Source organism: Helianthus annuus, chromosome 10 (assembly GCF_002127325.2).
Source record: "Helianthus annuus cultivar XRQ/B chromosome 10, HanXRQr2.0-SUNRISE, whole genome shotgun sequence".
NCBI classification, from domain to species: Eukaryota; Viridiplantae; Streptophyta; class Magnoliopsida; order Asterales; family Asteraceae; genus Helianthus; species Helianthus annuus.
Window position 1 is genome coordinate 137,326,613 of NC_035442.2, and position 17,226 is coordinate 137,343,838.

The following is a 17,226-nucleotide window of genomic DNA, read 5'->3' on the forward strand; positions in this document are numbered from 1 at the left end:
TTTTTAATAAAAAATAAGTTTTTAAGGGAAAAAAAAGTAAGAAAAAACATTAAATACAAATAAAACAAAAACAAATTTGCTAAAGTACCCCTTTGACATTAAAATATAAGAAACATAATAAGAAAAAAAAGATTTAATGTTAGTTTTAATTACTTTTAATCTTATCCATCTATCTCCAAGATCCAATGGTTGGAAAGTGGTTCTCACGGTTCTCGTAACTGGGCATGGTTTTCATTTTAGCGGCCCCCCTATATATATAGGGGAAGGTTCAAATGAAAACCACTAATTATTGTGAAAACTCGAAAACCAATTAAAAACCCAAAAAAACATACCAATTTTTTTTTTTTTTGCATACGAATTTTCGGAGGTTTAAGTATATAAAAAAATTAAAAAAAAAATTGTAGTGCACATGTGTGATACTACACATGTGTAGTACACATACACATGTGTAATACAATTTTTTTTTTTTAAAAAAAGTTTTTTTTATATATAAAAAAACCTGCGATTTTTATAAAAAATTGAAAAAAAAAATTTTGGTGTGTTTTTTAGGCTTTTTTTAGTTAGTTTTTGAGTTTTCACAATAAGAGTGGTTTTCATTTGAACCATACCCTATATATATATATATATATATATATATATATATATATATATATATATATATATATAGGACAATGCTAGACAGAAAACCCTCATTTAGGTAGAAAACTCTGGAAACCCAAATCTCCACCCATTTTACCCAACCTCCCGACATTTTAAAAAAAAAAAAAAACAACACATGTAATATACATGTTTTAGAGTGTTTTGGGCCAAAAAAATAAAAAAGCGCCGAAGGGATTTTTTTAAAAAAAAATAAACAAATTTCAGCGCCTAACATGTGTTAGGCAAAAAAGTCAGAAATTGCTGAATTTTTTTTATTTTTAAAATTATCCCTTCGGCGCTTTTTTGATTTTTTTGGCCCAAAAGTCTTAAAACATATATATTACATGTGTTATTTTTTTCCAAAAAAAAATGTCGGGAGGTTGGGTTTTCTAGGGTTTTTTATATAGATAGGGTTTTCTATATAGCCCAACCCTATATATATATATATATATATATATATATATATATATATATATATATATATATATAGGGAGCCGCTAGAATGAGAACCACCTCGAGTTGTAAGAACCGCGAGAACTACACCCCACGGAGCGCCGTTCGCCGCGATTTTTTTTTACAAGTAGATGTGTGCATTATAAACACGGCCGTAAAAAATCACGGCGAACGGCGCTCCGTGGGGTGTACTTTTTTACACCTCAAGTTTGGTGAAAAAAAAAGAAAAAAGAAAAAAAATTAAAAAACACCAAACTTGAGGTGTAAAAAAGTACACCCCACGGAGCGCCGTTCGCCGTGATTTTTTACGGCCGTGTTTATAATGCACACATCTACTTGTAAAAAAAAAATCGCGGCGAACGGCGCTCCGTGGGGTGTAGTTCTCGCGGTTCTTACAACTCGGGGTGGTTCTCATTCTAGCAGCCCCCTATATATATATATATATACATATATATATATATATATGTATATATATATATATATATATATATATAGGGGAGGGTTAGATAGAAAACCCTAAAAATTTGAGAAAAACCCTAAAAATTTGAGAAAACCCTAGAAAACCCAACCTCCCGACTTTTTTTTTGTTAAATAACACATGTAATATGCATGTTTTTAAGAGTTTTGAGCCAAAAAATCAAAAAAGCGCCAAGTGTTTTTTTTTTTTTTTAAATAAACAAGTTTCAGCACTTTTTGTCTAACACATGTTAGTGATGAAAGTTGCTGAAACTTGTTTATTTTTTTTTAAAACATCCACTCGGCGCTTTTTTAATTTTTTTGGCTCAAAACTCTTAAAAACATGCATATTACATGTGTTATTTTTAAAAAAAAAAAGTCGGGATGTTGGGTTTTCTAGGGTTTTCTCAAATTTTTAGGGTTTTCTATCTAGCATTGTCATATATATATATATATATATATATATATATATATATATATATATATATATATATATATATATATATATATATACATATATATAGGAACAGGATCATTACAGAACACTAACTATTGCGAGATCAAAGAGAACAACTCTAAAACACCAATTTTTTTTTTAATTTTATGTTTCTTACATTAATATGTGTATTATATATAAAAAAAACCCTACTTTTTTACCTACACGTAACTTACATACAGGTTGGCAATTTAACCTACATATAACCTACATATGTGTAGGTTATACAAAAAGTGAAATTTTTTTCATATTTTATTTTGAATTCTAGTGTAAAAAACGCTAAATCTTACATTTGCAACATTTTCATTTAATTTTTAGGTTTTTTGGATTGAAAAAATAGGTGATTCATTTTGTTCTACGTGTTCTCGCAATATTATGTGTTCTGCATAGAACCTTCTCCTATATATATATATATATATATATATATATATATATATATATATATATATAGGGAGGGGCTCATGCGAGAACTACCCTTATTGTGAGAACCTTGAGAACCAATGTGAACACAACCTAAAATAGCTAAAAAAACCTAAAAAAAACCTAACCCCCACCCCCCCCCCCAAAAAAAAAACCTAAACCCCTCCCCCCCCCCAGGCTAAATGCTAAAAAAAACCTAAAAAAAACCTAACCCCCCCCCCCCCCAAGCTAAAATGCTAAAAACTAAACACCCAAAAAACCTAAAAAAATCTAAAAAAAATCTAAAAAATTTTATTTTGAATTTTTTTAATATTTTTCATGTTAAAATCGCTACTTTTAGAAGCAAAAAAAAAAAATTTTTGGCTTCAAAAAGTAGCGATTTTTTTATAGAAAATATTAAAAAATTCAATTTTTTTTTTGTGATTTTTAGCTATTTTTAGGCATTTTTGGTGTGTTCACATTGGTTCTCGCGGGTCTCACAATAAGAGGTGGTTCTCGCATGATCTTCTCTATATATATATATATAAATGGTAGGGTTCTAGAGTGAACTCTAGGTTGAGAGTAAACTGTGTGAACGAATCTGGGCTATTGGATTACATTATGTAGATATTTTTAAACGATGGCAAGACTGTAATTTTAATGTTGTAACTTCCCTTTAAAATAAATGACATAAGGGTATTTGCGTCTGTTGTAAATTGTATTTATTAAACAATATAATCAAAATCCCTAAAATCTCGTTAGTTTCTGTATATACAAGATACACAGCTGTTAGTGTGTACATATGTGTACTGTCTCGCTAGTATCAGTTTATAGAAGATACACAAATGTTAGTTTATACACATGTGTACACTCTCGCAAACTATCAATTTATACGAGATACACAACTCTTAGTTTATATACATGTGTACAGTCTCGCAAACAATCAGTTTATACAAGATACACAACTATCAGTTTATACATATGTGTACAAACTTTTATACATTTGTGTATTATATTTAGAAATGGTTACATATGTGTATATTAACAACATATAATATATTATGCATACACATGAGTAGATTCATATAAAAATTATGAAATTAATGAAAACGAAACAAGTCACATGTATGCAAAAATAAATAACTTCATCACATATTCAAAACAAAAGTTAATACCCAAAAATAATTACAATTTCAATCTCAGAGACATTTTTCAATATTTATTGAAAATTATAAAAAGTTAAAAAGAATATATTATGATATCTATATATACGGATAATAAATAAACAATATTTAAGTTAAAATTAAAACAAAATATATGGTTAAAAAAATGAGTGCTACGAATATTTGGAAATTAAATAATTTGTAAACAGAATATTCCAAAAAAAACATTTGAAAAAAATAATCGTTTTGTCTTTATCATGTTCTTGAGTGATTAGAATACTTGCAATATTCAGTAATCAACTTCAACATATAAGCTGAAGACGTAGAATGATAATGTCGTAATCTATGATGGTCTACCAAAATTTAAAGCCCTTTAATTTCTTATAATTAAAATAATGGAGAAATAATTAAAAATAAGAGAGAGAGAGAGAGTGTGTTAAGAGATGAGAAAATTAAGAGATTTTAATTAAACATACATTGTTGAGTTTCTTTGGTGAGGAGGAGCAGACAACTTCACCCTTACTCAGGTAAAATAGCTTATTTTATTTTAAAGTTTTTTAAAAGGATTGATGAATGCATGTTTTTTTTGAACGGCAAATTTGGATCACTGACGGATCACTGGAGTATCGTCGTGCCACCAGCGGAACCACCCGATCATATCCATCTCCACTAGGCATAATACCTATACACCAATTCAAGAGGAAACCCAATAAATATGGGAAAACCCCCCTTATGGGAATCGAACCCAAGACCTATTGGTCCGAAAGCTTTATCCAACCCCTAAGATATCACTAGGCTATAAAGCCATGGACAGTTTGGTAAATTTCGTTCATGTTGGTAGTTTGCAAATTTGGTTGATGTTGATCGATGAATGCATGTTAGTTTGGTAAATTTCGTTCATGTTGGTAGTTTGCAAATTTGGTTGATGTTGATACTTTGTCAGTTTGATATTTTGATTAATTTTTTATGAACATTAGTTTAGTAGATTTGTTAAATGTTAGTAGATTGGTAAATGTTATTTTAATAATTTTTTTGTTGATTGGTAACTAGGAAATGACTTAATTGTGAAGGACTTGGTTTGCCCGTTTAAAAGTGTTTGTATAGGTAATATGTAGTTTTTTTAAATTTATAATGTAATTTATTTTGTAGGCTCAAATTGCAAGATTTTCTTAAGACGACATTTAGAGATGAACTCCAAAATTTTATGAGTTCGAATAAGGCACCAAATGTAGGGGCCGAAGAAGATACTGATGAGAGGGACATAAATGATGATTTGGAGTAGCTAGTTTTTTGTTTCAAATATTATTATGTTTGTAACATAATTAAATAAGATATTTGGACTATGTTATGTAGTTTTTTTATGTGTGTTTTTAGACAAGATGTTTATGTTTTTAGATTGGTTTTTTATCTTTATGTCTAAAATGGAAAATCTACATGTACTTGTAGTACATGTTTGTATTTGGAAAAAAAACTCGAAGTACTAGAAATACAGGAAATAATTGGAAATACCCAAAACTTGCATTAGCGGGTAAATTTAGGCTATCCGTGGCGACACTTGTCGCCTGCAAAGACCTTCCGTGACATTTGGGTTTTAGTGGCGATATATGTCGCCGTAAAAGCTTGCCACTGTTAGCGGAAACACATTACAACAATTTGAGCAGTAGCGACCAAGTATAGCGGCAACACATTAGAGACAACATGTCGCCGCTAATACTTTTAGCAGCAATTTTGTGGGTTATTTGCGGCAACAATTGTTCATAACCTTTATGATCACCATGACCTTCCACATCAGCACCATGTCACACACTTCTAATCTATCATCAAAAACCATTACCCTAAAGGTGTGGTTATGTCCCAAATCACTATTCTATTATTTTAATTTATTTTTGTGAAAATGAAAATGAAATATTGAAAAAGGAAAGGAGGCTCATAGTTGCCATGATTTGATCAATGTCAACCATGATGGATGAGGCAGTAAGAGGATGGTGTAGCAAAATTTATTAATGGTCCTACGTGACGATTGATGACCCAACTCATAACCCCACACCCTTTAGCCTAATAGTCAGAATCTTTATAGTGGACAAGCATATCAAATCGATTCACTGGAGATCCTAGAGTTTGGGAAGTTACATAAACATAAGCATTTGCATGTAAAACATAAAAAAAGTAACAAGAAAATTAACTCTCAACTATTACTAAAAATTGAACGATTTAGATTTTTTTTTTATTTACTGTCGTAATAATTTGGATCCTTCATTAGTTTTTTTTTTAGAAAATTCTAAGTTGTGATAGAGTAGGAGAAGAAATGTGTGAAAAAGTAAAAAGTAAAAAAAAAATAAAAAATAAAATGTATGGATTCTATAGTGGGAAAAGGGTATACTGTTTTTAGTTTTGTTTTAATTTTAAACAGTCAACAATCACTAGACCATCTCCCAACGCTAACATCAAGCCCATGATGGTGAACCTGCTCCTTGGCCAACACCTCGTGATCATTACGGTTGCAGCGGTGTTTCACGTGATCATGGTGAACTTGTGCACTCATCATGAGAGTGCCCCGAGTACCCTTACAACCTATAGACATATAATGCTTCTAACTTATAACTTTTAGGTAGTGGGGTGTGGGATGGTGGTTTGGGTCATGGACAGTGGCGAAACTTGAGATTTCCAATCGGTGGTCGAAAACGTATATACCCAAATATTTATATAAAATCGGGGGGTCAAAAACGTATATACCCAAAATTTTATATACGAAAACTACATACTCTCTACTACTGAGTCAAAAGTAGGGGTGTAAACGAGCCGGGCCGAGCCCGAGCTCGACCAGGCTCGAGCTCGGCTCGTTAGGTTTTTATGAAGCTCGAGCTCGAGCTCGGCTGGGTTCGAGCCTACTTCTTTGAGCTCGAGCTCGGCTCGCGAGTAAAACCCAAAGCTTGAGCTCGGCTCGACTCGGCTCGAACTATTTTGAGAACAACCTTAAACGAGCTAAAAGCTCGGCTCGAGCTCACGTCAACATCACCTAAACAAGCCAAAGCTCGGCTCTAGCTCGGCTCATCAATGTTATCCTGATTATTAATATATTATATATACAAAAATTAAAATTTTGTATAGGCTCGTTTAGGCTCGCGAGCCTAAACAATCTTTGTATTTCAGGCTCGAGCTCGGGCTCGTTAAGGCTCGGCTCGTTCGAACTTTTAACCGAGCCGATCACGAGTAGCTCTCGAGCCTCTGGGCTTGTTTACACCCCTAGTCAAAAGTTTGGGGAGTCGGCCGCCCCCTCCGCCCCCACAAAGCTACGCCCTTTGGTCATGGATTGCCACATGGGACATGATTCTTATCACTACTAGAAAACTACATTTTTTCCTACAAAAGTTTTCTACAAATTTCCCACAACTGAAATTTTTTTTACAATTTTCCTACAATTTTTTGACCAAAAAGAAAAAAAAACAAAACGTTTCCACAAATTTCCTACAAAATTGCCACACAATAAGCATTTGTAGCAATTTCGTCACAAAATTTCTAACCTTTTCGACAAAATTCCGACAAATTTTATATTATTTGTAACAACAAAACAAATAATTTAAAAAATATAAAATATTAAATTTGTCAGAAATTTGTTGCAAATTTACACAAGTTGCTACATATTTCCTAAAAAAAAGTTATTTTATTTGTTATTTATCAATTTTAGAAAAATGGTTAATTTTAAAAAATAAAATGATAAGTTTGTCGCAAATTTGTAGCATATATGGTACACCACTCCCCTCTGAATCCATGCGTGGTGAGCATGGATTTATGCACATCGATCACGAGGCTACTTGAATAAATTGAGAAAATTTGATTGGTAGTGGAGGATGGTAGGGGTCATGAACCATACCAGAGGCGGACTTAGAAGCTTACTAGGGGTAGCACGGGCTACCCCTCAACCCCGTCTTCCTAGTGTTAAAATACCCCTTAACTTCATTTCCGTAGTGTAAAAATACCCCTCAACTTTGTTTCCGTTATATAAAGGATACCCCTGATCCTAAAAAAAAAAAAAATTAGGATACCCTAACTTTTGGGCTAGTTCCGCCACTGAACCATACCATATAAGGTGGTGGATGAAGATAAAGTAATGTAACGCTCACGTAAAGAATGACGATAATGATTAGAAACAACACCACACCACATAGCCTTATTTTATCTAGGGTTCGTGTCCTACTGATAACAAGATTAAAAGGAATTCACGGTTGTAAAAAAAAATTATTAAGAATATTTATTATTTGTAAATTAAAAAATAGACCAAAAATATGATGCATTTAACAACTGTGGGCGCTAGCATGTTTTGACCGGCATTTAAAGCTTAATTATTGAATCATTTAACATAGCTACCGTCTTTATTTTTATCACGGACGATGTCAAGATTGAGTGGTAAAATCAAAGTGCTAATGACAACACCATATCACTAAACAACCATCATGATTCATGGATGTGATAAAGTGCTCTTAAATGGTTGGGTTTATCACGAGAAGAAGGTTTAGTGAGCATAATTTAGGTATAATACTACATTTTTGTAATATAGCTTTTCATACCAATAAAATCGTACACATAATTCGTGCCAAAATAAATCAAACATATATTTTTCTTTTTGGTTGCCAAAATAAATCAAACATATTTTTTTCTTTTGGGTTTCTGATCATGTTCGCACTTCATGTTAATCAAAAGAAAAAAAAAACGAAACACATAAGACTCAAAGTAGTAGACAATTCAAGAAAGTGTGAATATAATCGTGAAATAATATAATGAAGATAAATACAACAATATAAATCCTCAAAATAATGAAGCAAAAAAAAAAAAAGTTTAAAAACTCAGTACCACTAGTATAGAACTAAATTAAATAATCTTCAAACGTAGTTTCCAATCGCCGCTTGAAATGTGCGTCTTAAAATGAGTTGTTTATCAAAGACAGTTTATTTAACACCATATGAGTGTGTTATAAATAATTTTGTCAATCAATAATGTGAATATTTTAATATATTCAAACTAAAAGTATATAAGGAAATGATTATAAAATTAAGTTTTAGCCTTTAGGGTAGTTAAAAAGTGAAGGGCTTTTTTAAAATAATAGAACACACATCTTCTATAAAACTACACTATTATCTTTTTGAGTTAAATGCCCGAATAGTCCCTGTGTTTTGGCATTTTTTCACCTTTAGTCTCTAACTTTCTAAAATTACCTCTATAGTCTCCAACTTTTCAATTTTCGTTCCCGGATAGTCACTAACGCGGATGGAGGTTAGTTTTTTCAGTTAAGTGGGTGTGAAATTACCAGATTATCCTTGTTATTAAAAAATAACTTAAAGATAAAAAGAAATATATTTAATCCCCCTCTCCCATTTCTCTCTTCCTCTTTCTAGTTTTGGTCTGCAAGAATCAAACCATCACCACCGCTTCATCTTCCCACCCTCACCACCCTTCACCGTCATCTGATTCGGCTCTGACGACCGGAGATCGGGGATTCCGGCCAGCTCCGCCATCTTCTCCGGCCGACCACACCCACACCTGCAACATTTTAAATCAGATTCTTTGCCTAGCTTTGAACAATCTCCACTATGTGCATAAATCAGCCATAATTATGGAGTGTTACAAAAAAGATCAAAATACTGATAGTTGAGCAAGATCAACTCAGATTATATCTGTAATCATCCTCCACTTAAGCTAAAAGTTTAACAAATAATCACAACCTAGCTAATCACATTTATTGATTGAATGCTCTGGTCAATCACAAAACCGGATGAACGATTTAACGAACCTTACCATTTACCAAAAATGCTGAAGATAAAAGGGTAAATTATGAGCAGTTGTAATTATGTAAATGGCTAGCCTAGTGTGCAGGCATGGGAACGAAGAGACGAATTGCAGAGGGGAGCAGCTATCTCGACATGTCTCATAATGTAGCGAAAATGGCGAGAAGATGCCAAGAGTAGTAGGGGGCAACCGAACAAGACATAAAATAATTGACGAATTGCAGGCATGGGAAACGAAGAGATGAGTTGCAGGTGTGGGTGTGGTCGGCCGGAGAAGATGGCGGAGCTGGCCGGAATCCCCGATCTCCGGTCGTCGGAGCCGAATCAGATAGAGACGAGGGGTGTCGCTATATGGGGGTGGGTGTTTGACTAGTAAGATAGACGACCGGTAACCGGCCGGAGGTGCACCGGTCACCGGATCAAGAAAAACGAGATGGTGGTGAAGGGTGGTGAGGGTGGGGAAGATGAAGTGGTGGTGGTGGTTTGATTCTTTTGCAGACCAAAACTAGAAAGAGTAAGAGAGAAAGGGGAGAGGAGGTTTAAATATATTTTTTTTATCTTTAAGTTATTTTTTAATAACAAGGGCAATTTAGTAATTTCACACCCACTTAACTGAAAAAACTAACCTCTGTCCGTGCCAGGGACTATCCGGGAACGAAAATTGAAAAGTTGGGAACTATAGAGGTAATTTTAGAAAGTTAGTGACTAAAGGTGAAAAAAGCCAAACCACATGGACTATCCGGGCATTTAACTCTATCTTTTTTAAAAGGCTTAAATCACACTAAATTTCTCTTGGAACACTTAATCTTAAAGGAATTTATACCTTAACTCCAATAAATTTGCTTACTGGATCCAACACCCACCTCGACTAGAGTATTATCTGAAAACAAGGATATGTTATGTATTTTAACTTTATTGAATTGATATTTACAAGCATAAATCTGAAAAAAAAAAAACACACACACGCTTATCGAGCATGTGTTGGTTTCGTTTATTAAATAATTAGGTTATAGACTTGTGTATTACATATGATTGTACAATATAAACGATATAATTTCATAATTAGTTAAAAAATTTATATAATTTGTGTATTTTTATTACTATATGACAATTCACATAACTAACTATAATTTATCACAAAACCAAAGTATGTTAATTAGTAACACTGAAATAGCATAATAGCCTATGTATTACATGGGTTGAATATTGAAAAATATGTAATACACAAATATATATATATATATATATATATATATATATATATATATATATATATATATATCCTTCGTATAACTGAAATTCAATATTACATTATATATAATATTGTATATAGGTAATATTATTTTATTATTTCTATTAAATATAACTTTTAAAGTAAATAAAAATAATCATATTGTTATATTACAAAATGAGATTTGTAATTCTTTTTAATAATTGTTATGTGGATTTATTAATAATTAGTTATTAAAAATTATGATCTAAATTAACGGTTTATATATAACAAATTAAATACTTTGAACCACTGGGTGTCAGCCCAGTGGCCACCGACACCCATCTTAAAACCTGCAAGGGGGAGGTTGCAAGTTCGATTCTTACCCTGAGCAGACTGGGGAATTCACCGCCAAGACGCTTGGTCGGGTAGCAAACTGGGGAGGGGGATCCCTCCCACGGTCAGGGGTACCGCCCCCCCCCCCCAGTTAAATATTTTGCTAATTGGTTATTAATTAACTATCTTTCATATAGTTGAAGAAATAGTAATATAAAAATATGATTAAGTTATTGTATTCCACTTTATAAAACATTTTTTTCTTTATAGTAAATTAATGAGATGAAATGCAATGATAAGTGTTTCAGGCCACCCTTAATGGGGCGGCATATCACAGCTAAATCGAACATAACACCCCATAGCGCCGCATCACACCGCTACGGCCGACGTTATGGGTTGATTTTTATGTCTTCTGGCGAAATGCATAACGGTGTGGCCTTCCTTCCCCACTCTCACACACACACACATATATATACATACATATATATAAAGCCCCATACATATATAACTCTACTATACTCTCTTGTAATATAAAAACCCTCTCTTACGCGTTTCGACACTTGTTGCATAACGTCCCCATAAGGGGCTTTATAACAACACATGGTGTCATATTTATTCATTTATTAGGAAGGATAATGATAGGTTACTTTGGTGTCTTTTCATTAAAAATTTTATGTATGTCGTTTCTATCATATTCTTCATATCTAATACTAATAAAAACGTATAGATAATGCCACATGGCATTCTCATACTAAACAAAAGCGTACTTAAAACCATATGTCATTTTCTCCTTCAATTCACATTTATTATTATTATTATTAATTATTTAATTAATTAATACAAAACAATAAAAAATTCCTTAACAACTTAATACTAATAAATATTTTATTGTTTACTTAGATATTAATTATTTATAATTTTGACTTATGTTAGTTATTTGCAACAATTCTACTTATAATAAATAATTTCATATATAATGTCAATATGACAACACCTTCTTATTCTTTAAAAAAAGATTTCTTTACAATAAATTATTATTTTATATTATAATAATAAAAAAGGTAAATAATAGGTTAATCTAATATTTGAAAACCGGTTTACTTCTATGCTTTGAAAACACTTTTAATGTTATTAGACCTGTGTAACAAACACGTTTAAGGATATAATATCTTCATACTAATTTTGATACAAGTCTATGCTCACTGGATGTCATAAATGGAGTTATAATTTTAGGCTTGCCAAACCATTGACAATTAACAAAGGTCAATGTTCCAGTGATGTTATCAAGAAATATTCATTGAAAGAATAGTTTATGTAACGAACTCGACTACATGTCCTATCACTAGGTGACTAGGTTATTGATACACTCATATTGTCCTCCGGAAGTAATAATAACACTTGAACATTTATCCCTAGATTTCGTTTAATACCGCCAAATAGAAAGATTTCATTTATATTGAAAAGAGATAGATTCCTCTCGCCCAATGTTTTGCCATGACAATAAATAAAAGTATAGGACAATTTTTATGTAAAGTTGGTTGTTTCTAAGAGAATTGGTTTTTACACATGACCAACTGTTGCATCATCTATGGTAAAGAATTCACTTATGTAAATTTACGAAGAGAATATAAAATTAAATAATTTACAAATTTATATCCTTAACCCCGTGTAGTACACGGGTCTAATAATCTAGTATTTATATATGTGTTTTCATATTCTTCGTGTAATTCTCATTCAATATAAATATATACTCAACATTCAATATGATATTAATATATACTCAACCATCCAATATGGAGAAGTTGATCTTATAATTCTTATAACGCTGCCACTTAGGTTATAGCCTAGTGGTCAAGAGAAATTATCTCTTGTGGGAAGACCAAGTTTCAATACTTGGGAGGTGTAAGTATTTAAAGGGAAAAATTAGCCGTTCAAAAAAAAATATTCTTACTACGCTACGTGTCATACTAGCAATGTATTAACTCTTAAAAAAACATACATTACCACCCCGTTCATAGACATTCGTCACCATAGACGTAACGCAGGGGTCCTTCACGAATGGCTATCTAGAATATCTTGGCTCTCTAGAGATGGCATCGTGCAACACGAGCATCCTTGGTGTCTCGCCACTTAGCGTCCATCATGACGTTTATGTGATACAATCTCAAGTCACACATCACGCTATAAAGGTCTACGAGAAACTCTATAGGCATATCAAAATAATGGTAGCAGAGTGTAAAAATAAGTTAACTATGTATGTATGTATAAAGCATTTTCATTTATAAAACACATATATAAGTTGATGAAACATTTGATTCAAGCATACTCTCGTGATTCGTGAACAATATCAAGAAAAACGAAAGCAACAGAATAATTAGAAACTAATACATAAATAGAGCACTCTTCACTTAATCAATGTTGATATCTTGGACCGAGTGGTGCTTGTACAGTCTGATGTAGTTTGGGGTTGTTGTTTTGGTTGTTTCGCCTTTGGCTGGTGCGGCTATGTTTTTTGGTTATAAAATTCACTGTTAAAAAAACATAATCAATGTTGATCACTTAGGGTGCGCGCATCGTGTCGGACCAAAGAATTTTTCTTATAAAATTCGGAATTTTTTTAGTGTCGGTTATCTTTCACTAGGTATTAATTTTTTTTAGTTTGGGCCAGGTTGGGCCGCAAAATAAAAAAAGACGAAATCAAATTTCAGGCCTCAAAAATTTCAACGTAACTGGTAAAGCCCATACAACCGAAACCTGACTGAAACATTCATGTAAACCAAAACTTAATAGTCTTTAAGAACCCAATTTGAGCCTAAAACCGACTCATGGATGCTCCCACAACCAGTGATAATAGGCGTTACGACAGAAGCGTCAATTGAGTTTTAGTTTGAATAGTCGGCTTGTAGATGGGGAAGTTAATCAAAAATGCCCACTCCAATTTTATTTATTTGGTTAGTTTTATAATATTAAAAAATTGGTGAGCAAAATGGTGTTTGGCCGGGGGGGGGGGGGTATTTGCACGGACCTCCCATCCGCCAGAGTATTACAACTCCACAAGCTAGCACACCACATACCTGCCTGGCGGTGAGTCCCCCAGCCGAGTGGACATCAGGTGCGGGTTATGCAAACGACCGGAGTCGAACCTGAGTCCCCACGATGTTTGCGGGGTGTGGTGGCCACTGGGCTCACACCCAGTGTTTGGGCTTAAGTGTATAAATTGACTATTGGGTATTTGGGTTTAAGCGTTAATAGCTTTAGTTGTTTGATCAAGACATCATGGACATGTGAATGAATGGATGATCCGTTTGGTTGTCAGCTAACATGACAACCACCAAAACTGAACCACAATGTTAGTTAATCGGTCATGGATCAACAAAACAATAGGTTAATGAGTGAATTTCAAATTTTGTCATTTATCTTTATAGTAAATTTTAGGCGGTGTCTTTTATCTTTCAAATTGACGAGTCTTGTATTTAATTTTTTAAAATCTTGCACGTTATGTCATTTAGGCCTAACCCAGTTAGTTTTTTCTGTTAAGAAAGATAACCCAAGGGTATTTTAGTCTTTACATATTTATTTAAAAACTATTTAATTAATAAAACAAAACTAAATTTAAAACTTTATTTGTATATATATATAAGAAAGGAAACACATATGGCTCTCTCTTTCTTTACCCCTCTGTCACTTTCTATATACATCTCTCTTTTTCTCTCAAGCTCTCCCACTCCTATACACGTTCATAGTCATTACCTGTAACCACTGACGAAGCTCGCGACAACGTTATTGATGTTCCGGCGCGTGGACCACTTCCACCTTATAACCGGCGGAGCTCACGGAGACGAAGGATCGGAGTTACAGACGACCACCACAGGCGGCTAAGGTTTTGGAGACACGAGGATTAACGGCGGTTAGGTTCTGTAGGAGAGTGGCGTCTATGTTCTGGTAGCTAGGGTTTACTGCAGACTATGACGGTGACGGTAAAAGTTAGGATTTTTATGGGTCCTGTGATTGAGATTGTGTTTGTAATGGTGGATAATGCTAAGATGTGTTTTTAGGGGTTTAGATTGAAGAGTGAAGATGTAGGGTTTGAGGTTGGTGGCGACAAATGGTGGTGGTCGGAGAGGTTTGAAAATTGGGGTTTTGGATTTGTGTGGTGGAGATTTGGATAAGAGATGGGATTAGAGGTGAAGGGAAGGTGGATGGAAGGGAGCGGGTTTGGTGGTGGCAAGGAGATAGAGAGGTGAGAAGAGATAGGTGGCGGTGGTGGTTTGGTAGGACAGTGAGTGGTGGTTATGTAGATGAAGGTGAGTATTGATTATGGTCTAGTGGTTGACGAGAATGATGGTGCGGATGGTTGTGACGGTGTTAGAAGGGTTGCAAACAATGGTGTTTGTTGCTGGTAGTTGAGATAAGTGGCGGTGGTGGTTTGGCAGGGCAGTGAGTGGTGGTTATTTACACAACTAGTCCCTGATAGTGAAATGACAATAATACCCACATGTGCAAGTCACATGACCAGATTTAACAGAAAAATCTAACTGTGTTAAGGCTAAAGGACATAACGTGCATGCTTTTAAAACATTAAGTACAAGACTTGTCAATTTAAAAGATAAAAGACACCGCCTGAAATTCACTATAAAGATAAAGGAAAAAATTTGAAATTCAGTCTAGGTTAATTGTTTGTTTCAGTCAAATTGGGTTGTTGGTAAATTTCGTTAATTGCTCACCCCTAGTTAGGGCTGATGATGGATAAGCACAATGACTCCTTTAATTTGGTATTTGGGGTTGTTTTGGTGTTTCGACAAAGGGACAGGGATGGTCTATCGTGGTACAGTGGTGGATGTCGTGAATTTATAGGTCAAGTGAAGGTAGAGCAGATATTCCTTGTTATGAATGGGAGAGTTGGTCCATGATCTTCGCCACTACACATGGAAAGAAAAATCAGCAAGGGAGGATTGGGTACTCGTTTGGAATGAGAAAAGGAGAGGAAAAAGGCTTTCAAGTTAGATCAATATTTGTACTACTTTTTATTGAAATTTCTTTCCCTTTTTAATAAATTACATTTTAAAATCATAAGAAGTTATTTTTCCTTTTTTACTTTTCTTCACAATATCTTAACCATTTTCGATTTCAATTAGCGGTAGGTGGTCATCCCAACTTCCTCCTAGATCAATTACACTTGGTCTCAGCATATTTTTTCAAAGTTTGGATTGTATGCTCACTCTGACCATCTATCTGTGGATGGTAAGTTGTACTGAAATTTTGGTGAGTGCTTAGAGCTTGTTGAAAGCTTTTCCAAAAATGCGACATGTACCGACTATGACTGTCGGACACTATGGACAATGATACTCCGAGCAGAGACGCTATGTTTTCAAGATATAGCTTAGCCAATTTATCTGAACTAAAAGTTTCTTTAATTTGAAGGAAACGAGCTGACTTAGTCAGTCTATCGACTATAACCTAAATCATGTCATTGCCACGACTTGTTCTCGGTAATTTGGTTATAAGGTCAATATTTACCATTTCTCATTTCCATTTGGGTATTTTCAATTGTTGTGTTAAGCCTAACGGTTTCTGATGTTCAGCTTTGACTTGCGAACACGTCAGACACATAGCTACATGGGTGGCTATGGACTTCTTCATGTCCATCCACCAATAGTTCCTCTTTAGATCTTGGTACATCTTATCTCCACCAAGATGTGCATAATATTTTGAATTATGTGATTCTTCAAGAATCAGATCTCTGAGTCCTCCAAAGATGGAAATCCAGATCGTATCATTAAATCTTAAAATTCCATCCTTTCCAGATGCTAATTGTTCTACAGTTCCACCTAGTCCTTCATTTGGACCCTTCGCCTCCAATAAAGCTTGCTTTTCAGTGTCCAACAACTTCTCATTTACGCTGGTCCGTAGCTCGATTCTTGTAGCACAAACTCTTATTTGTTTAATTCTTTCTTTCCGACTGAAGGCATCAGTTACAACATAAGCCTTGTCGGGATGGTAACGAATTTCGCATTCATAATCATTTAAAGTTTCCATCCACCAGAGTTGATGCATATTTAGTACCTTCTGATTAAATATGTGTTGAAGGTCCTTATGGTCTGTGTATATAACACACTTCGTGCCATATTAGTAGTGCCTCCATAGTTTTAATGCGAATACAACCCCACCCAATTCTAAGTTGTGGGTGCTGTAGTTCTTTTCATGCACTTTGAGTTGTCATTATGCGTAGGCGATTATCTTGCCTCTCTGCATTAACACGCAACCCAATCCTTTGTGCGAAGCATCACTTTATAC

General features: G+C 33.9%; 1 protein-coding gene across 1 annotated transcript; it reads right to left on the reverse strand.

Moving 5' to 3' along the window:
* Positions 1-16,455: 16,455 nt before the first annotated feature.
* LOC110882516 lies at positions 16,456-16,986 on the reverse strand. The gene has a single exon (XM_022130514.1). The coding sequence runs from the start codon at positions 16,984-16,986 to the stop codon at positions 16,456-16,458; it is 531 nt and encodes a 176-aa protein (XP_021986206.1).
* Between the last annotated feature and the right edge of the window lie 240 nt (positions 16,987-17,226).

Excerpts from the sequence above, each read along its gene's own strand:
- LOC110882516 (XM_022130514.1), bottom strand. The coding sequence starts at position 16,986 with ATGCATCAACTCTGGTGGATGGAAACTTTAAATGATTATGAATGCGAA.